This window comes from Trifolium pratense, linkage group LG7 (assembly GCF_020283565.1).
Source record: "Trifolium pratense cultivar HEN17-A07 linkage group LG7, ARS_RC_1.1, whole genome shotgun sequence".
NCBI classification, from domain to species: Eukaryota; Viridiplantae; Streptophyta; class Magnoliopsida; order Fabales; family Fabaceae; genus Trifolium; species Trifolium pratense.
In genome coordinates this window covers 35,317,868-35,340,220 of record NC_060065.1, presented here as the reverse complement: position 1 = coordinate 35,340,220, position 22,353 = coordinate 35,317,868, and the positions used below count along the sequence as shown (strand labels likewise).

Here is a 22,353-nt window from a genome sequence, read left to right as displayed (position 1 = left end):
TATTTGTAAATGATTTTGGATTTGAACTCTAATTATTTTGCACATTAACTATAATAATGCTAATCTGGCTTAGTGTTTTATTTGATATTTATTGGTCTCCTGCTGTTCCTATTGTTTATGGAATTTAATTCGTATACACTGCCAGTGTAAACAATTTTTACACTATCAGTTGACATCAATCATAAACGTCAGATCATTAGCAACAGTTGACTTTTATGGTAAATACTTCTAAAGTCAAACATATGATTGGCTGTGATCTGCTGACAGTATAGAACTTTTTACATCGACAGTGCATGAAAATTAAACTCTTTGTTTATTCGATAGATAGATGATATGATATACGTAGTACTACTTCGTCTAGACTAGTCTTATATTCACAACTTGTGCTGAACAACATTTAATTGTTTTTCTATTCTAGGTTGAGCTTCAAACAGTGGATGGATTGGTAAAGGATAGAACACAATGTGCTCCAAATGGATACTATTTTATTCCGGTTTATGACAAGGTAAAAATTGTTATTCTATTCAGCTTTTGCGCATGGAAAAAGAATCAGAAATGCTGAGTGTGTGTGTGTGTGTGTATTTTTTATTCAGTTCTTCTCAATGCAATTACTTTCATTGCAGGGTTCCTTTGTAATTAAAGTCAATGGACCTGATGGGTGGTCATGGGATCCTGAAAAGGTTTGTTATTTCTCTCTCGTTGATGAAATTTTTATCCTATGGATTTATTTTTCTCCTTTTTTGTCATATCTGTATGCAATTATGCATCTAATGGTTGATTTTATTCTGAAGAAGTACGGTATGAAACATTTGTTATAAGCTGTATCACTGTAATGAACATGGTTTTATTATATAAAAAATATGGTTATGGTAATTAATGCCCCGGATCCTTTACTAGTTAAGGAACCAAAAATAGTAACTTTTGCATTAAAAATATTTTTCATATTATAAATATATTTTTTGACTGCACAGATTATAAGATTAATATGCTATATTTGGTAAGTTATACCATAAATATGTTAAAGAAAGTAAAACGCAACATTGAAAGAGAGTCTTTGATATTTGAACTTTTGAAGATTATATATATTTATAACACTATGGAAAAAATATAACCAATGTTTGTAGGAAAGTTAATTGGATAAATATTTTAAGATACCAAATAGTTTTTCTTTTACTTCCATTTTTTTTTTAAATTTTTAAATAAAACTTAGTCTCTCCAATTGGGTTCCCATTTTTTCCCGCCAAAATATATATATATATATAGTGTTCCTTTTGGAGGAGCTAAATGCTTTCAATTAGAAATCACACATTGAGGTTTCAAGAAATTCTTTCTTTCTTTCATAGAAATCTCTTCTCATTTCTTTCAGGGTAGAAAAAAAACCACTTTGTTTATTTCTTCACTTTCAAGTAGAAACACGTTTCACTTCTTATTTCATCACTTTCAGGTGTCAAGAAATTCACACAATCCTCTCTTTCAAGAAGAAAACTCACATCAATTCTTTCACAGGTTGGTGTTTATTTTTCTCTGTGTTATCAGTGATCAATTACTTTTCAGATGTTGATGGTTACTTTTTTCTAATTAGTGTTTTTCAAATTAACATTATGGTGATTCTTGTGTTTTTACATCTTGATTATCCTAATATAATTTGATATTTATTCTAATTTAACATTGATTATGGTGATTCATTTTTGTTTACGGTGGTTCTTGTTGATTTTAACCAGTTTGTTAGAATTTGGTATCTAAGCAAAATTAACATTGATTAGGGTTTGAAAATGGAACATCAGAATTACTGTTTTCAAATTAACATTATGGTGATTCATGTGTTTTTACATTAGATCTTGATTATCCTAATATAATTTGATATTTATTCTAAGTTCAAATTGATTATGGTGATTCAATTGTGTTTACAGTGGTTCTTGTTGATTTTAACCAGTTTATTATAATTTGGTATCTAAGCAAAATTAACATTGATTAGGGTTTGAAAATGGATCATCAAAATTACTGTCTTTAAAATGATTATCATTGATAATTGTTGTTCTTTTATTTTTACACTCTGGTTCTTTTTTATGTTTATGACTGTTTGCCTATAATTGATATCTAATTCAATATTTGGTTATGTTAATTTTCAGTTTCTATGACTGTATAAGTTCAATGTGAATTTAATGTCAGTTATTGTCTTTGTTCAGTTTCAAAAAATGGATCATCAGAATGTAGGTCATCATCAGGTAGACCAGAACCTTAGGCCTATAGTGGAGCCATACCTCCCCCAAAATCCTCACTTTAATCAAGGTCTATATATGAAACCTTAGTCCTTTTAGTCTATTTTTCGTATTTTTAATTGTTGCTTTAATATTTTGTATTATTTTTCAGCTGTTCCGTTGATTGGCCAAAATCTGATGCCAATAATAGTCTATCAGCCATATCATATTCCTTTGGGTTCGTTTTTATAGAACCGTTTTATTCATTTGTTTAAAGTACCGTTTTATTCATATTTTTAATTGTTGCTTTATATTTTGTATTATTTTTCAGCTGTTCCGTTGATTGGCCAAAATCTGATGCCAATAATAGTCTATCAGCCATATCATATTCCTTTGGGTTCGTTTTTACAGCACTGTTTTATTCATTTGTTTAAAGTACCGTTTTATTCATATTTTTAATTGTTGCTTTATATTTTGTATTATTTTTCAGCTGTTCCATTGATTGGCCAAAATCTGATGCCAATAATAGTCTATCAGCCATATCATATTCCTTTAGGTTCGTTTGTATTGCTATTTTTTCCCTTTTTTAATATATGTATAATTTTAATCTGTTATTCTAATTTTGTTTGTTCCCTCTCCCAGCAGAATCTCAGAATTTAAATCCTATGGCCCAACCGTACTTTCCACAACCATATCATATTCCTTTAGGTTCGTTTGTATTGCTGTTTTTTTTTTTTCCTTTTTTAATATATACATAATTTTAATCTGTTATTCTAACTTTGTTTGTCCCCTCTCCAGCAGAATCTCAGAATTTAAATCCTATGGCCCAACCCTACTTAGGATCTGAGAACATACCGGGACCCTCTCATGCCCAAACTCAAGCTGGACCGTCACAACCTCAAAATGAGAAGCCAAGAGGCTTACCTCACGTACCTGCAGGTATGAATTTTGTTCTATTTAGTTCGTTTATTTATTCATAGTTTACTAATTTCATTCCTACATTATCCCAAAAATGGAAAACAGTTAGTAGTTTGTTTATTTATTCTACTTAGTAATCCATTTAATCTACAAGTAGCTCGTCATTTATTATTCTACCCAGTTTCATTGCTACTTTATAACAGTCCTGATTTTTCTCTGTGTTATCAGTGATCAATTACTTTTCAGATGTTGATGGTTACTTTTTTCTAATTAGTGTTTTTCAAATTAACATTATGGTGATTCTTGTGTTTTTACATCTTGATTATCCTAATATAATTTGATATTTATTCTAATTTAACATTGATTATGGTGATTCATTTTTGTTTACGGTGGTTCTTGTTGATTTTAACCAGTTTGTTAGAATTTGGTATCTAAGCAAAATTAACATTGATTAGGGTTTGAAAATGGAACATCAGAATTACTGTTTTCAAATTAACATTATGGTGATTCATGTGTTTTTACATTAGATCTTGATTATCCTAATATAATTTGATATTTATTCTAAGTTCAAATTGATTATGGTGATTCAATTGTGTTTACAGTGGTTCTTGTTGATTTTAACCAGTTTATTATAATTTGGTATCTAAGCAAAATTAACATTGATTAGGGTTTGAAAATGGATCATCAAAATTACTGTCTTTAAAATGATTATCATTGATAATTGTTGTTCTTTTATTTTTACACTCTGGTTCTTTTTTATGTTTATGACTGTTTGCCTATAATTGATATCTAATTCAATATTTGGTTATTAAGTTACAAGTAGCTCGTCATTTATTATTCTACCCAGTTTCATTGCTACTTTATAACAGTCCTGATTTTCTCCTGCATTATAAGTTATTAAGTTATTTTTCTTTCTTAGTGATGCTGGTTCCATAACTATTAATGCTTTCTTATTATAATGTAGGAAGAGACTATGTGATCAAGCCTGGTCATATGTTCTCAAAACGTTACGAAGATTTGTTTCCAGAACAGTACAAAGATTGTGCTAACTGTAGGCCAAACAACAATCATTTTTCGTTTCGTGCAAATTTGGTGCAGCCGGAGGACATTTGCGTTCGGTGTTTAGTTGCTGTTGGGCACTGGTCCAAAGACCTATATGCTGATTATATTGATGTGAAGAAACAAAATAGTGCTTTCTCAGCCCATTCGAAGGTCAATATTTTCTTATTTAACTTTATGGATTTCAATGTCAAGATAAATGCTAATAAATCTATTTTCTTGTTGTAGATTACATACAAAACAGAGTTATGTAAGTTTCATCCCAACTGCAATGAAGGTGTTGATTGTGTAAATGCTCATGGGGAAGCTGATAGAAGAGTGAATCAGCTTGAGCTTAATCCACATGTGCTTGCTGCTGTAATGAGTGTTGTGGAGGATGACAATCCTGAGTAATTTCAAGGCTTAGGGACTTCAGATCTGGGAAAATTTGTTACTGTACATTTTGCTTTTTAGTATTTTTACATTTAGGATTGGATATAGTTTAAGTTGTTTTCATTGTTCTATTCTCAGTTGTTTACATTTTGCTTTTTAGTGTTTTTACATTTAGGCTGTTGGATATAGTTTAAGTTGTTTACATTTGTGTTGCTTTTACTGATGTTTGTTAATATTACTTTCTTTGTGAGTTTTATTACTTTTTGGGTTTGTTTGACAGTTTTATTTCAATTTTAACTTCAGAGAAGGGATAACATCAGAGAAATGAGTCAAGTTCATGTTTTTTACAACCTATACTTGGCCAAGTATATGTTATGCAGATTTGCAAAAAATGGAATAACATTATGTTCATGTTATTTTGTGTCACTTATTAATGTAACGAGTATATTTTTTTTTTGTTGACAATGCTTTGCAAGTATTATTAGTTAAGTTCATGTTGTTTGTATCACTTATACTTGTAAAGCGACTTGCACTTTTTGCAAGTCACCCAATCCTTACAATGTTAGACATTGTTGCTTTATAGGTATAAGTTAAAATCAGCTATTGCAACAATGTCTAACCTTGTAAGGCTAAACTGTGTTATAGTGTCGAATACATCCCCGTCCCCTTGTCCCATAATCATGTTTCATTTCTTATTAACACAACACAGCGCTGCAAAACGAAAACCCTTGTCCCATATTCATGTTTCATTTCTGTTGCAGAGCATTGATTTGTCATAATCTCAGATTCAAAACCTAACACCTTCATTTCTTCTTCTTCTTTTTCTTCAACCTTTTTCTTCATCATCATCTTCACAAAATCTAACTTTCACAATCAACTACCTCATTGATCTTTGATTATCCCTAAAATTAGCTTCAAAACTCTCAACCCAAGTTCATTTCAACAATTCCCAAAACCCCAATCTAGTTCTTAACCTAATCAAATCCTATGGCTTTTCAACTTCCCAATTTTCATCCATCATCAAAATCTGCCCAATTATCCTCTCTTTTGATCCCAACAAAACCATTCTCCCTAAATTCAATTTCCTTCTCTCAAAGGGTGCTTCAAAATCCGATCTTGTTCACATCATCTCTCAAAATCCAAAAGTTTTTATATCAAAGTTTGGAAAATTCCATCACCCCCATTCTTACTTTCTGATCAAGCTACCATTGCCTCTATCAGACAACGACCTTCTTCGATTAATACTTGAATCCCATCTCAGAATATTCATTTTTTGATTCAAAATGGTGTCCCTCAATCAAAAGTTGTGATTTTGTTTAAAGATTGGTATCACATAAAGCTATTAGGGTTCGATCCTAAAACGACGTTTTTCATTACCGTGTTGCGTGCTAAGAGTTTGACATCTGATTGACAAAGGAAGGTTGGTGTGTATAAGAAATGGGGTTGGTATAAAGAAGATATTGTTTCAACATTTTTGAAACATCCTTGGTGTATGTTGGTATCCGTGGAGAAAATTGAGGCAGTGATGGAGTTTTTTGTGAAAGAGATTGGTTGGGAGTCTACTGTGCTTGCCAAATATCCGATAATTATTATGCTGAGTTTGGAGAAAAGGATTGTTCCTAGGGCTTATTCTACAAAGGTCTCTCTTAGAAGCCTAGACTCACAATTCCAATAAAGCTCGAAAATCATAATAATCAGTCTCTATTGTTGTTACTCATAAGACTTTCAAAGCTCTCTCATAGTATTTCATTGCTACAAATTAGCATGCATTATTAAAAAAAAGTTAAATGTTATTGGTTCTCTTAAATATTCAAAGTTTTGTTTTTAGTTCCTCTAAAAAATTTCATCGATTTTTAGTCCCCCAAAAATTTTCTATTTACACTTTTTATTCTCTGGTGTTAAATGGCTTTAACGGTAGCTGATGTGGCAGTGCCACATTGGCAATTCTTTATGATTGTACATTGACTAGACTATGCCATGTAGGATATTGATATACAATATTTTTTTTAAAAAAAATTGAAAAATGTATTTTAATTCTTTTCCCTCTCACCTACTCTCTGATTGTGATTTATGATCATCTTCTTCATCATCAAACTATCCAACAAATTTTCAGCCTACTTGACCATTTGTGTCTAGATTTATAATTTGTCATTTCTCCATTGTATTTGCACAATCGAATCACTTTTCTTTTTTGCCACGGTTTAAGTCATGTTTAGCCACGGTGGAACCGTGGTTAATCACCGGATTCCTTCATAACAAAAATACCATTTCTCCATCCAGATCTGTTTTCATTACGGAAAATAAAATCTTACAAATGGAGAACCATCGATTTGAAGAAACCACATAACTCATAAATTCATCCAAATAGTGTATATAAATTACCAATATTTATATATTATTAAGAAAATATCGTCAAAACAAAATATACAAATTGTGCATTTGAACAAATTATGTCATTGTCTCAAGGAACTTATTCATCTGTGAGTTTGTATGAGCTTGACCTGAATACAACATTCGGATTACACGGAAGTGGCTCGGGGTCTTTATCACCCTTAACAAGCTCAATCCGCCTAAACTGACGAATGCATTGTTGTAAGCTAGCAGTAACCGAAAGCAAAGTTCCCACACCCTTCTTACTCACTATGTTACCTCCAGAACCTGTATATCTCAAGGTTGGATGTATCACCCTTCTGCATATTATATGATCCAAGAACTGAATACCCCTTGCAATATGGTCAATCTCCAACTTGGAATTATCTAACCTTATCCCAAAACTATTCTCACAAAACTCAACAATTTTCTTCCTAATTTCAACAGCATCCTCTCTAGGACCCCTAATCCCAATCAAAAAATGACCACCATATCTTATGTAATCCATCTTCCTAGTTTTCTCTTTACCACTCGACGGAACAAACTCAGGCCAAGCAGGGTTATGACAAGCATCATCAATTGAATATTTCCATATAGAATCAAACTTACAAGGTCTAAAAAACTCAACAACCATTTTTTCTATCATATGATCCAATTCATTAAGACAAACATTAGCAAGCAATGGACTTAAAATCCCACAATGACCATAACAAGGTACCTTAACAGCTTCCTCAGGAGCAAAACTAAAGAATGTTCTTAACCAATAAGGATCCGGTTTCGGTTCATTCTCTTTAAGAATCCTCTTCTTAGTAGCTTTCCTCTTCTTATCTTTCTTCAAAACCTCACCTTCCACTACTCTCCGTGACACACGACCCATCAATGCCGATTTTATCAAACCCAAAACTTTCTTATCTCTAGTACCCTTTTCAACACATTCCATCACAACATCAGTATCAACTCTATCAAAAATTTCACTCAAATCACCCTTCAAAAACCACAAATAACCTGCGAAATTACTCCGAATACTACGAATAACAGTATGTGCATTTCTCCCCGGTCTAAAAGCATGCGATTTCGGAGAAAACTTAGGTTCAAAAACCGGTTCCAGAATACTCAACAGAACCTCCTGAACAACCCTATCTTGAAAACAAGTCTCATTAGAATCAAGAAAAACTTGAAATTTCCGTTTTGATAATGGTTTTTTGTAGGTTTTATCATTTGGGGGTTTAAGCAATTGATGAGTTTTATCATCCCAAACAAAACGACCGCGAATAACTGCGTTTCGCAAAGAAAGAAGATCGCGTAGGATATTGGTGTGAATGGCGTTTCTAGGAGGGAAAGTTCCGGTGACATGAGCACAAGAACGTTGATAAGAGAAGACCCAAAGATCGAAATTGGAGAGATAACCGGTGAGATATGGGAATGAAGTGGTTTTTGGGGAAGAGAAAGTTTTGACCCAAAGAGAAGTGCAAATTTCGATTGGGTCTTGTTTGAGAAGAGATTGTGGATCTTGGTATTGGTCTTGGTGGAGGGTTTGGGTTGTGGTTTGAAGAGAACGAGTGAAGAGAAAGGGAAATGGTGAGAGTTTTTTGGGTGTGATGTGAATGGGTTGAAGGTGTTTGATGAATTGCCTCAGTGACATGTTTTGTTTTTCACATTTTCGGGTTTGGGGGGAGTGGAGAAAAACTCAACACTGCGCTTTGTGTTATGCGAATTGTTTTGTAGGGGTTTACTGGGTTTGTTTGCGATGGAGGGAAAGAAAATGCCTTATACTACTTTGTTTGGTTTTCTAAAAATGAAATTGAGAGCAGAGAGGTGAGAAAAGAAGTTAAAAAAGTATATACTAAAATTGATTACCACCAAATTTACTAATTTATTATTTTTAGTTTTAACCACGTTGCAAGTTTTGTATCTTTTGATTGTAATTTTACTAAAAAAAACATTAAAAAAATACAATAAAAAGATGATGTGTTTAAAAATAGAAACTAGACAGATTATGGATATAAATAAAACAGAACAATCTTTACATAAAAATAGAAACAAATAAAAAAATTATAAAATGTTTAGTTAATAATTTTTTTATAAAAAGAATATAAAAAAAAAAGAAATTGCATAAAACTAGAATATATAAATAACTCCGTTTAATTTAGTCTTTTCCATTAAGTTTTAATTTAGTCTTTTTCGTTAATTTTGTCACTAACTATGTTTGAACTATACACGTGTTAGTGTGTCCAAGTACCACGTGTATGTCCACATATGCAAACTGATTGCCACATGTGACAAAATTGACGGGAAAGACTAACTAATGTAAATAGTAAAAACGTAAAGGACCACATTGAAACCGAAAATAAACGTATGAGACTAAATGTGTAGTTAAGTCTATATAAACAATATTTTTCATAAAAAAAAAAATAAATAAAAAAAAACATAAAGTGAGTTCGCACTCGTGACAATATTTTATACTCAAATTCAATCAACATATACACCCCTAAATGAAAAAAGAGTTCGCTTTTTAGATAGTAAACTGAAAATCAAGTTTGCTTTATGGATAGAAAATTGCAAACCAAGTTCACTTTTTTGTTCATGAATTTTTTTCATTTAGGGAACGCAGACGATGGGTTTGCACTCAACACTTAGAGTACGAAAAGCAAGTCTCTTGGAATACTATTAAAAATACTCCATAAGCCTCTAACAGGCCATTTTGAATAAGCCCACAAACCAGTGACCCAAACAAAATGGTATAAATAAAAAAATATGTCTTAACAATTCTAAAAACCAGCCCTAATTTAACTGCTCGGCCGTAGCTCTTCTTCTCTTCCCTCTGTTTCTAATCTGCCGCCAGCTTCCATCCTCTTATTCTCTTCTCTTCCCTCTTAGATTATTTTTTTGATGATGTTGGTTGATAGAAAACAACAACGATCTCATCTATTATGAGATGAGATGAGATTGTTTATTTGACAATATCGGTCATTTATATTTTGTTCTTTGATTCAAAACACCTCATTTCTATGTTATTTGACACCATTATAATTTATCTCTCTATTTACTACTCCCTCCGGTCCTAATTATAAGAAGAGATTCATTATTTAGATACATTGAAGATTTGATACATCAAAATTTGAATATATAAGTGAATGTTTTCTTATAATTAGGACTAGAGGGATTATTATTATTATTATTATTATTATTATTATTATTATTATTATTATTATTATCCTAAGGTTTTTATCGATGGATTTGTTGCTTTTTATTTTTAACCTAGAACTGTTGTTAATTTATTTTTCCGATTTTGCAGTTTTAAACCAAGATCTGATTATGGCCCTGTTTGTTTCGGAATTTTCATCAAAAAATCTATTTTTATAAAAAAAATCATTTTTTTGATGTTACTTATGTTTGTTTAAGATTTTTCAAAAATCATTTTTGTAAAAAAAATAATTTTTTTTCTTCAAAATCATTTTTTTAAAAAGCATTTTCTAACAAAATAGATTTTTATGATTGTAAACAAAAAATCATTTTAGATTTTCTTCAAACAAATGGGGCCTATATTTTTAATATATATAGAAATTTTTCTTTTGGCTAAGATTTTTTCTATTTTTGTTGTTTATAACGATATAGCCTGAATGAATAAGCCATGAAAGGTAGTATTTATTTTATTTTCCTATTTGTGTTTTTATTACTGTTTATCTTTGTTTATTTAGTGTGATTTGAAGGTATGTACCATTTACACATGTTTATAAATGTCACACGTATACATTAAAGCTGGGTTTTTCATTTAAACTCTACGATCAGGCGGTTGTATGTTAAATATTTTAGATTATATAAGAATCAAAATTGTATCTGTATGATTTAAAATTGTAAAAATTTTATAAATGAAAAGTAGTAATTTTGCAATTTATATTAACTTATTAGTAAAGTTTTTTAAAACAACCCACTGAAGTGATTTGATATATGGGTTTTGGGTTAAGTTTAGTGATTATTTTATAAAATAATGCTATTAATATAGTTCAATAGCACGTAGGAAAACGTGTGAACGTCTTATTGGGAGTGTTGGCTTGCAATGTACATATGTTTTTTAAATAGATCATAAGTTTTAGAAGAGTGTTTAATTTAAGAATAATAATATTGTATTGATGGATTGCTATAATTTTAAAATCTAATGGTTGATTTTATTACTTGTATGCCATATTTTTACACATTAAGTAGCGGATATGTAAAAATTAGAAATTTTGAAAAAAAAAACCGTCTGATACTTAGATAGCAAACAATATTTAAGTAATCAGTATGACGACAAAAATAACTATCTATTTTTCCCTATTTTTTTATTGGTTCTAATTTTTTAACAACGCAAATATTTGTGACTGCGGGCCATTATTGGTTTAGATTTTTGTTCTAATCTAAACCCATAAACCCTCTTCTCTAGAGTAGCGAGTACTCAGTGAAGTAACTCTACTAAATCAGTTAAAAATAAGAATTACAGTAACAAATAAATATTTCATGACCCTCTAAGATCTGTTTGTTAATTTCCATTTTCCACTACTAGTACCTACTCTGGGCGATTGGATTCATCGCCCAACCTCACTCAGATCCCAAAATGTCGATCGGAGATTCTTTTCTGTGCTTACTACTCTTCGTTACTTATTCCATTTCATTTGCTTCTGCTGATTCCATCTATGGCTGCGGTGGATTTGTTCAGGTAAATAATCCAAACACCGATTTCGTCTTTTAGATCACTGTTTTAATTAGGTATTCGGATTGGAAAATTAAATGCACCGATCTGAAATTTATGCTCTAATCAACAATTCCTCTCGTTTTCAGCTGAATTCGGTTATTTATTTTTATTGTTACCGATTTCAGTATGTTGATATGATAGTGATGATATTTTTTTATTTTTTTTATTGTTATAACAGGCGAGCTCATCGTTGGTGAAGGCGAGAAAACAAACCGATGCTAAATTGGATTATTCACATGTCACGGTAAGTGTGTCTGCAATTTAATTCTGCTATTTGTTTTGTATTTGTAAATGATTTTGGATTTGAACTCTAATTATTTTGCACATTAACTATAATAATGCTAATCTGGCTTAGTGTTTTATTTGATATTTATTGGTCTCCTGCTGTTCCTATTGTTTATGGAATTTAATTCGTATACACTGCCAGTGTAAACAATTTTTACACTATCAGTTGACATCAATCATAAACGTCAGATCATTAGCAACAGTTGACTTTTATGGTAAATACTTCTAAAGTCAAACATATGATTGGCTGTGATCTGCTGACAGTATAGAACTTTTTACATCGACAGTGCATGAAAATTAAACTCTTTGTTTATTCGATAGATAGATGATATGATATACGTAGTACTACTTCGTCTAGACTAGTCTTATATTCACAACTTGTGCTGAACAACATTTAATTGTTTTTCTATTCTAGGTTGAGCTTCAAACAGTGGATGGATTGGTAAAGGATAGAACACAATGTGCTCCAAATGGATACTATTTTATTCCGGTTTATGACAAGGTAAAAATTGTTATTCTATTCAGCTTTTGCGCATGGAAAAAGAATCAGAAATGCTGAGTGTGTGTGTGTGTGTGTGTATTTTTTATTCAGTTCTTCTCAATGCAATTACTTTCATTGCAGGGTTCCTTTGTAATTAAAGTCAATGGACCTGATGGGTGGTCATGGGATCCTGAAAAGGTTTGTTATTTCTCTCTCGTTGATGAAATTTTTATCCTATGGATTTATTTTTCTCCTTTTTTGTCATATCTGTATGCAATTATGCATCTAATGGTTGATTTTATTCTGAAGAAGTACGGTATGAAACATTTGTTATAAGCTGTATCACTGTAATGAACATGGTTTTATTATATAAAAAATATGGTTATGGTAATTAATGCCCCGGATCCTTTACTAGTTAAGGAACCAAAAATAGTAACTTTTGCATTAAAAATATTTTTCATATTATAAATATATTTTTTGACTGCACAGATTATAAGATTAATATGCTATATTTGGTAAGTTATACCATAAATATGTTAAAGAAAGTAAAACGCAACATTGAAAGAGAGTCTGATATTTGAACTTTTGAAGATTATATATATTTATAACACTATGGAAAAAATATAACCAATGTTTGTAGGAAAGTTAATTGGATAAATATTTTAAGATACCAAATAGTTTTTCTTTTACTTCCATTTTTTTTTTAAATTTTTAAATAAAACTTAGTCTCTCCAATTGGGTTCCCATTTTTTCCCGCCAAAATATATATATATATATAGTGTTCCTTTTGGAGGAGCTAAATGCTTTCAATTAGAAATCACACATTGAGGTTTCAAGAAATTCTTTCTTTCTTTCATAGAAATCTCTTCTCATTTCTTTCAGGGTAGAAAAAAAACCACTTTGTTTATTTCTTCACTTTCAAGTAGAAACACGTTTCACTTCTTATTTCATCACTTTCAGGTGTCAAGAAATTCACACAATCCTCTCTTTCAAGAAGAAAACTCACATCAATTCTTTCACAGGTTGGTGTTTATTTTTCTCTGTGTTATCAGTGATCAATTACTTTTCAGATGTTGATGGTTACTTTTTTCTAATTAGTGTTTTTCAAATTAACATTATGGTGATTCTTGTGTTTTTACATCTTGATTATCCTAATATAATTTGATATTTATTCTAATTTAACATTGATTATGGTGATTCATTTTTGTTTACGGTGGTTCTTGTTGATTTTAACCAGTTTGTTAGAATTTGGTATCTAAGCAAAATTAACATTGATTAGGGTTTGAAAATGGAACATCAGAATTACTGTTTTCAAATTAACATTATGGTGATTCATGTGTTTTTACATTAGATCTTGATTATCCTAATATAATTTGATATTTATTCTAAGTTCAAATTGATTATGGTGATTCAATTGTGTTTACAGTGGTTCTTGTTGATTTTAACCAGTTTATTATAATTTGGTATCTAAGCAAAATTAACATTGATTAGGGTTTGAAAATGGATCATCAAAATTACTGTCTTTAAAATGATTATCATTGATAATTGTTGTTCTTTTATTTTTACACTCTGGTTCTTTTTTATGTTTATGACTGTTTGCCTATAATTGATATCTAATTCAATATTTGGTTATGTTAATTTTCAGTTTCTATGACTGTATAAGTTCAATGTGAATTTAATGTCAGTTATTGTCTTTGTTCAGTTTCAAAAAATGGATCATCAGAATGTAGGTCATCATCAGGTAGACCAGAACCTTAGGCCTATAGTGGAGCCATACCTCCCCCAAAATCCTCACTTTAATCAAGGTCTATATATGAAACCTTAGTCCTTTTAGTCTATTTTTCGTATTTTTAATTGTTGCTTTAATATTTTGTATTATTTTTCAGCTGTTCCGTTGATTGGCCAAAATCTGATGCCAATAATAGTCTATCAGCCATATCATATTCCTTTGGGTTCGTTTTTATAGAACCGTTTTATTCATTTGTTTAAAGTACCGTTTTATTCATATTTTTAATTGTTGCTTTATATTTTGTATTATTTTTCAGCTGTTCCGTTGATTGGCCAAAATCTGATGCCAATAATAGTCTATCAGCCATATCATATTCCTTTGGGTTCGTTTTTACAGCACTGTTTTATTCATTTGTTTAAAGTACCGTTTTATTCATATTTTTAATTGTTGCTTTATATTTTGTATTATTTTTCAGCTGTTCCATTGATTGGCCAAAATCTGATGCCAATAATAGTCTATCAGCCATATCATATTCCTTTAGGTTCGTTTGTATTGCTATTTTTTCCCTTTTTTAATATATGTATAATTTTAATCTGTTATTCTAATTTTGTTTGTTCCCTCTCCCAGCAGAATCTCAGAATTTAAATCCTATGGCCCAACCGTACTTTCCACAACCATATCATATTCCTTTAGGTTCGTTTGTATTGCTGTTTTTTTTTTTTCCTTTTTTAATATATACATAATTTTAATCTGTTATTCTAACTTTGTTTGTCCCCTCTCCAGCAGAATCTCAGAATTTAAATCCTATGGCCCAACCCTACTTAGGATCTGAGAACATACCGGGACCCTCTCATGCCCAAACTCAAGCTGGACCGTCACAACCTCAAAATGAGAAGCCAAGAGGCTTACCTCACGTACCTGCAGGTATGAATTTTGTTCTATTTAGTTCGTTTATTTATTCATAGTTTACTAATTTCATTCCTACATTATCCCAAAAATGGAAAACAGTTAGTAGTTTGTTTATTTATTCTACTTAGTAATCCATTTAATCTACAAGTAGCTCGTCATTTATTATTCTACCCAGTTTCATTGCTACTTTATAACAGTCCTGATTTTTCTCTGTGTTATCAGTGATCAATTACTTTTCAGATGTTGATGGTTACTTTTTTCTAATTAGTGTTTTTCAAATTAACATTATGGTGATTCTTGTGTTTTTACATCTTGATTATCCTAATATAATTTGATATTTATTCTAATTTAACATTGATTATGGTGATTCATTTTTGTTTACGGTGGTTCTTGTTGATTTTAACCAGTTTGTTAGAATTTGGTATCTAAGCAAAATTAACATTGATTAGGGTTTGAAAATGGAACATCAGAATTACTGTTTTCAAATTAACATTATGGTGATTCATGTGTTTTTACATTAGATCTTGATTATCCTAATATAATTTGATATTTATTCTAAGTTCAAATTGATTATGGTGATTCAATTGTGTTTACAGTGGTTCTTGTTGATTTTAACCAGTTTATTATAATTTGGTATCTAAGCAAAATTAACATTGATTAGGGTTTGAAAATGGATCATCAAAATTACTGTCTTTAAAATGATTATCATTGATAATTGTTGTTCTTTTATTTTTACACTCTGGTTCTTTTTTATGTTTATGACTGTTTGCCTATAATTGATATCTAATTCAATATTTGGTTATTAAGTTACAAGTAGCTCGTCATTTATTATTCTACCCAGTTTCATTGCTACTTTATAACAGTCCTGATTTTCTCCTGCATTATAAGTTATTAAGTTATTTTTCTTTCTTAGTGATGCTGGTTCCATAACTATTAATGCTTTCTTATTATAATGTAGGAAGAGACTATGTGATCAAGCCTGGTCATATGTTCTCAAAACGTTACGAAGATTTGTTTCCAGAACAGTACAAAGATTGTGCTAACTGTAGGCCAAACAACAATCATTTTTCGTTTCGTGCAAATTTGGTGCAGCCGGAGGACATTTGCGTTCGGTGTTTAGTTGCTGTTGGGCACTGGTCCAAAGACCTATATGCTGATTATATTGATGTGAAGAAACAAAATAGTGCTTTCTCAGCCCATTCGAAGGTCAATATTTTCTTATTTAACTTTATGGATTTCAATGTCAAGATAAATGCTAATAAATCTATTTTCTTGTTGTAGATTACATACAAAACAGAGTTATGTAAGTTTCATCCCAACTGCAATGAAGGTGTTGATTGTGTAAATGCTCATGGGGAAGCTGATAGAAGAGTGAATCAGCTTGAGCTTAATCCACATGTGCTTGCTGCTGTAATGAGTGTTGTGGAGGATGACAATCCTGAGTAATTTCAAGGCTTAGGGACTTCAGATCTGGGAAAATTTGTTACTGTACATTTTGCTTTTTAGTATTTTTACATTTAGGATTGGATATAGTTTAAGTTGTTTTCATTGTTCTATTCTCAGTTGTTTACATTTTGCTTTTTAGTGTTTTTACATTTAGGCTGTTGGATATAGTTTAAGTTGTTTACATTTGTGTTGCTTTTACTGATGTTTGTTAATATTACTTTCTTTGTGAGTTTTATTACTTTTTGGGTTTGTTTGACAGTTTTATTTCAATTTTAACTTCAGAGAAGGGATAACATCAGAGAAATGAGTCAAGTTCATGTTTTTTACAACCTATACTTGGCCAAGTATATGTTATGCAGATTTGCAAAAAATGGAATAACATTATGTTCATGTTATTTTGTGTCACTTATTAATGTAACGAGTATATTTTTTTTTTGTTGACAATGCTTTGCAAGTATTATTAGTTAAGTTCATGTTGTTTGTATCACTTATACTTGTAAAGCGACTTGCACTTTTTGCAAGTCACCCAATCCTTACAATGTTAGACATTGTTGCTTTATAGGTATAAGTTAAAATCAGCTATTGCAACAATGTCTAACCTTGTAAGGCTAAACTGTGTTATAGTGTCGAATACATCCCCGTCCCCTTGTCCCATAATCATGTTTCATTTCTTATTAACACAACACAGCGCTGCAAAACGAAAACCCTTGTCCCATATTCATGTTTCATTTCTGTTGCAGAGCATTGATTTGTCATAATCTCAGATTCAAAACCTAACACCTTCATTTCTTCTTCTTCTTTTTCTTCAACCTTTTTCTTCATCATCATCTTCACAAAATCTAACTTTCACAATCAACTACCTCATTGATCTTTGATTATCCCTAAAATTAGCTTCAAAACTCTCAACCCAAGTTCATTTCAACAATTCCCAAAACCCCAATCTAGTTCTTAACCTAATCAAATCCTATGGCTTTTCAACTTCCCAATTTTCATCCATCATCAAAATCTGCCCAATTATCCTCTCTTTTGATCCCAACAAAACCATTCTCCCTAAATTCAATTTCCTTCTCTCAAAGGGTGCTTCAAAATCCGATCTTGTTCACATCATCTCTCAAAATCCAAAAGTTTTTATATCAAAGTTTGGAAAATTCCATCACCCCCATTCTTACTTTCTGATCAAGCTACCATTGCCTCTATCAGACAACGACCTTCTTCGATTAATACTTGAATCCCATCTCAGAATATTCATTTTTTGATTCAAAATGGTGTCCCTCAATCAAAAGTTGTGATTTTGTTTAAAGATTGGTATCACATAAAGCTATTAGGGTTCGATCCTAAAACGACGTTTTTCATTACCGTGTTGCGTGCTAAGAGTTTGACATCTGATTGACAAAGGAAGGTTGGTGTGTATAAGAAATGGGGTTGGTATAAAGAAGATATTGTTTCAACATTTTTGAAACATCCTTGTTTCAACATTTTCAAAGGAAGTTTTTTTTTTTGTGAAATTGACAAAAGGGTTTTAATATGTGTGTTTTTTTGCTTTTCATCAATTTCTATTATTTTTTATACTTATAGCACCACTCGTTTTGAAGTATTTCTTTCAATTTCTCGTAAAGTTCATATTTTTGTTTCATATATGCAATTTCAAGGTTTTTCAATTTCCGGCGGGTTTTTTTTTGTTTTTTTTTTTGTTTTAGGTTGTGGGTATCATTCTTCTCTTTCTTGCATCAAAAAATTCTTACTAAATACCCCCTCCGATCCTATATATAAGAAAAAATTTATTTTTAAATTCAATGTAAAGATGATGTATCTAGACTATAATGTTATCTAGATACATCAATTTTACAATAAATCTAAAAAATAAACTTTTTTTATATATATGATCGGATGGAGTAACATTTTCCTTTAGGGTATGTTTGTTTCAAAGTAGATGGAGTGAAGGGGAGGTGAGGAAATATTTGTAATAAAGGGTAATTTTGGTAGAAACTCTCAAATATCTCAAATGTTATATATTTTTTAAAAAACTCTCTCAAATATTATATATACGGTACCTTTTTTTTTTTGGAAAACTCTCAAATATATATATATATATATATATATATATATTTGTAGAAACTCTCAAATATTTTTTTTGTACAATATTTGAGATATTTGAGAGTTTCTACCAAAATTACCCTTTACTAAAAATATTCCTTCAATTTTTTAAATCAAAAGACTGATTAACGGAGATGTCTTTAAGGGACCTATTCGGACTTTTTTTTCTTTAAGGGACCTATTTGGACTTTTTTTTTCTTTAAGGGACCAATATGAAACCAAAAATGTCTTTAAGGGACCATTTTACTAATTAAGCCAAAAAAAAAAGAAGTAATTCTACCAACTATGATTAAGGGTGCGTTTGATATGTTTAAACTTAAGGGACTTGACAGGACAACTTTAATTGTATTGTACGTGTTTGATTTTAATTTTTATCTCAAACAATTCAATACCACCTAATTGGAACGAGACCCATGACATTTAAATTTTTAGCAATATAATATTTCGATGTCAACTAATTGGATTACCTGTGAATCAAAAACCTAGTTATCAGAAAAGAATTATTAAGTTGCTACCAATTCTACCGATAAGAACCAAAGAAATAAATTGACCAAATTAAAATGTAAAACACTTAAGAATTTAAATGTCGATAATGTAACAGTTCAACATCAACTAGTTAGATTAACTATGACTCAAAAAACGTAATTCATATAAAATGAGTGTTAAGTCTCGACTAATTTTCTCAATTGTGACATAGGGAATCAATTCATCTCAGTTAATCTATTTAACTTGACCTAATTGAAATGATAAACACTTAAAAAATTGAATTTCAACATTCTAGCTAACAGTTCAATCTCATATTGTTGGACGAATTATTACACAAGAAACCTAGTTATTATGAAAGGATTGTTAAGTCACAACCAATTAGACTGAAAGGAACTAAGGAGATCAAACAATCTCAATCTCACTATTCAACTTGACCAAATAAGAATGAGAAACACTTAAGAATTCAAATTCTAAAATCAAACAATTTAACCTCAACTAGTTAGATTAACTATGACTTAAAAAAACATAGTTCAAATGAAATGACTATTAGGTCTCGACTAATAATGCCAATTGTGTAAACATAAATCAAAAAATTTAGATCAAACCCTTCAACTTGAAACATAGTTCATATGCAAACTTAACTAATTATACTTACTTTATTAAGGAATTAAATTTTTCTCAATCAAGTCGTTCAATATCACTTAATTGAACTAACAATAACTTATGAATTTAAATTTCGACAATTAAGCATGTCTAGAACAATATCAAAAGTTCATTTACAAAACTTTAACATTTTTTAATATGAGACGAATTAAATATGAATTTTGTAAATCAAAATATCAAGATAAAAGTAACGAATATTTTGATCTAGAAATCAAATTTTGTGCTCCTTACTTTTGGACAAACTTTTTATAATGCGCTATACATATTTGCAAAATCATCAGAAATATACATCAACTTTACAACATGACCAAAATTGCATGCATAAACATTTTGTGAGGATCAAAACATGACATTTTCTTATGAAGATGAAAAATTAAATTTAATAATTTTATATCGATAACAAACTTATTTAACCCTGTAAAATATAATGAATCACTAAAAATTAACAATATTACAATAAATATATAAACATATTAAAAAATTTAAGTTTTTTTTTACTAAAAAATAAATATTTTTTAATAATTATATGCACTAATGATTAGGTGGTAAATGAATATTAATTTTTATAAACTAATAATATTAAAAAAAATTGAAAGGTAATAATATTGAAATATTAAAATCGTAGTTGGATCAATCATATTAATAATTTTAAGTTTTTTTTGTTTGAATAATTAAAAAAGTTATTAAAATCATATTTTAATTTTTAAGAAAATAAAAAATACTAAAATAATATTATTTATAAGATATTAGAATAATATTAAAATATTTGAATTTTTTTTGAAGGAAAAATATTTGAATTTGTTGAAAATCATATATAAGTTGAAAGATATGATGCATGGTTTGATTTATTGTAGAATGATACATTTGCCAATATTAAAAAGTAGTGTTTAATATAAAAAACTTAATAAAGAAATAAAATCTGCATTCATTTTTTTTTGTTGACAAATCTGCATTAATTACTATATTACTTGTTAACCACATCAGCGGTGTACCGGTACACATCCACATAATATGTGTACCGAAGAATTCACCAACAAAAATTTCTCTCAAATCATTGGAAATTAGCGGCCGTGTTTGACATCGGACCACCGGTTCGCTGGCAATCTGGTGGGGTGGCGTGCCATAATTCTTTAAATATAATAATTTTTAAAATTACTCATTTTTAAATGCATGGAACATAGTGTTACTGTTGAGATTCTTAAGAAAATTGCACCAACAGATGTAAACTCTAAGGGGGTGTATTGGATTGAGATTTCGAAAGACTATTTTGGCAAAAAAAATCTTGAAGATTTTAAAAGACTTTGTGAGATTATATTGATTTTGTAAGATTTTAAAAAACTTTTTTAAAAGACTCTTTACAATCAAGAATCTGTGAGATTTTATAACAAGACTTTTGAGATTTCAAAAAACTTTATGAATTTTTAAGATTTAAATGACTCAATAAATTCAATACAAATTTCTTCTAAAAATATAATTAATCAATCAATCATTCCTTAAAATACATCAAGGACATAATATAAACAAATAAAATTATAAAAGTGAATAAAAAAAATGATAAATAAATTAAAATGTTTAAATAAAGAAAATAAAAATGGTTCTAATAATAATAACACAAAAAAGGAAAAAAAAATTAACGTTTTAACAAAAACAAATTGAAGAAAAATCAACATCATATTTATTTTTTACGGTAAGAAAAAAAGAAAAACATCATGTTTTTGTGCATATGTAATCGATATTTGAATAAAGAAACAAATGGATCAACGATATCATGTTGGTGTGATGATTAGCGTTTCAATCATATGCTATATATGTTAGGGTTCTTAACAAATGATGATATCCAGTGATTGAATCATGTTCCTGTAGTTTTTATTTGTGTGGACATATAATAACCTCAAGGTCGTTTAATTTAACCATATATATAGCAACATAAACAATAAACGATACAGGTATGCATAAAAATCGATGAACTTGATAGTAGTCTGCCGGTAAGTGGTAGAAAAAAAATTCTTGGAAAATTATAAAAAGTCTGAAGGGTTTGAGTGAGATTGTTGGATTGATGTTTTATGTGTATTTTTAACTAAAAAGTCTTTCAAAATCCATTCTACAAGAAAATCCATCAAAATCTATAGACTTTTGATTAGAGCTGTAAAAAGGGCCTTAAGGGGCCGGCCCTTTAAGGGGCGGACCCACTTATTCCTGATTATTAATTTTATTTAAATTTTAAACACAATTTTTTTAGGGTGCCGATCGTGGACAGTGCTGATTGAAGAAAAAGAGAATAAGTTCACGACACTAGAAAAATTGTTTAAAATTTAAATAAAATTAATAATCAGGAATAAGTGGGTCCGCCCCTTAAAGGGCCGACCCCTTAAGGCCCTAGCTCTACTTTTGAATACCAACAGACATTTTAAAAATACTAAGAAATCTTAATTGAATACCAACAAATTTTGTTGACTTAAAAAAATATCTTAATTGTCTTAATTGAATACCACAAGATTTATTTAACTTTTGTAAAAGTCTTGATTGAATACCACAAGATTTTTTTATCATAAAAAAGTCTTTTAAAATCCTTTGAAATCTCAATCCAATACACCCCCTAAAGTCGCGAATAAGA

The 22,353-nt window shown here is 29.9% G+C and overlaps 2 protein-coding genes across 10 annotated transcripts; one reads left to right on the top strand and one right to left on the bottom strand.

The window, feature by feature from the left end:
- The first annotated feature begins 417 nt into the window (after nucleotides 1-417).
- Nucleotides 418-16,891, top strand: LOC123897127. Of its 9 annotated transcripts, none has more exons than XM_045947620.1 (12): nucleotides 418-505; nucleotides 624-680; nucleotides 1,445-1,506; nucleotides 13,373-13,434; nucleotides 14,115-14,217; nucleotides 14,299-14,364; nucleotides 14,458-14,523; nucleotides 14,617-14,682; nucleotides 14,772-14,834; nucleotides 14,928-15,065; nucleotides 16,009-16,256; nucleotides 16,332-16,891. In XM_045947620.1, the coding sequence occupies exons 2-12, from the start codon at nucleotides 646-648 to the stop codon at nucleotides 16,494-16,496; spliced, it is 1,074 nt and encodes a 357-aa protein (XP_045803576.1). In that variant the 5' UTR covers nucleotides 418-505; nucleotides 624-645; the 3' UTR covers nucleotides 16,497-16,891. The 9 variants fall into 9 exon arrangements, with proteins under 9 accessions (XP_045803576.1, XP_045803573.1, XP_045803575.1 ...); XM_045947617.1 differs by having other exon boundaries at nucleotides 14,925-15,065; XM_045947619.1 differs by having other exon boundaries at nucleotides 14,769-14,834.
- LOC123897126 (nuclear intron maturase 1, mitochondrial-like) lies at nucleotides 6,883-8,687 on the bottom strand. Its single transcript, XM_045947615.1, has one exon. It carries the CDS (start codon nucleotides 8,557-8,559, stop codon nucleotides 7,018-7,020), a length of 1,542 nt encoding a protein of 513 aa, XP_045803571.1. The 5' UTR covers nucleotides 8,560-8,687; the 3' UTR covers nucleotides 6,883-7,017.
- Nucleotides 16,892-22,353: the final 5,462 nt, after the last annotated feature.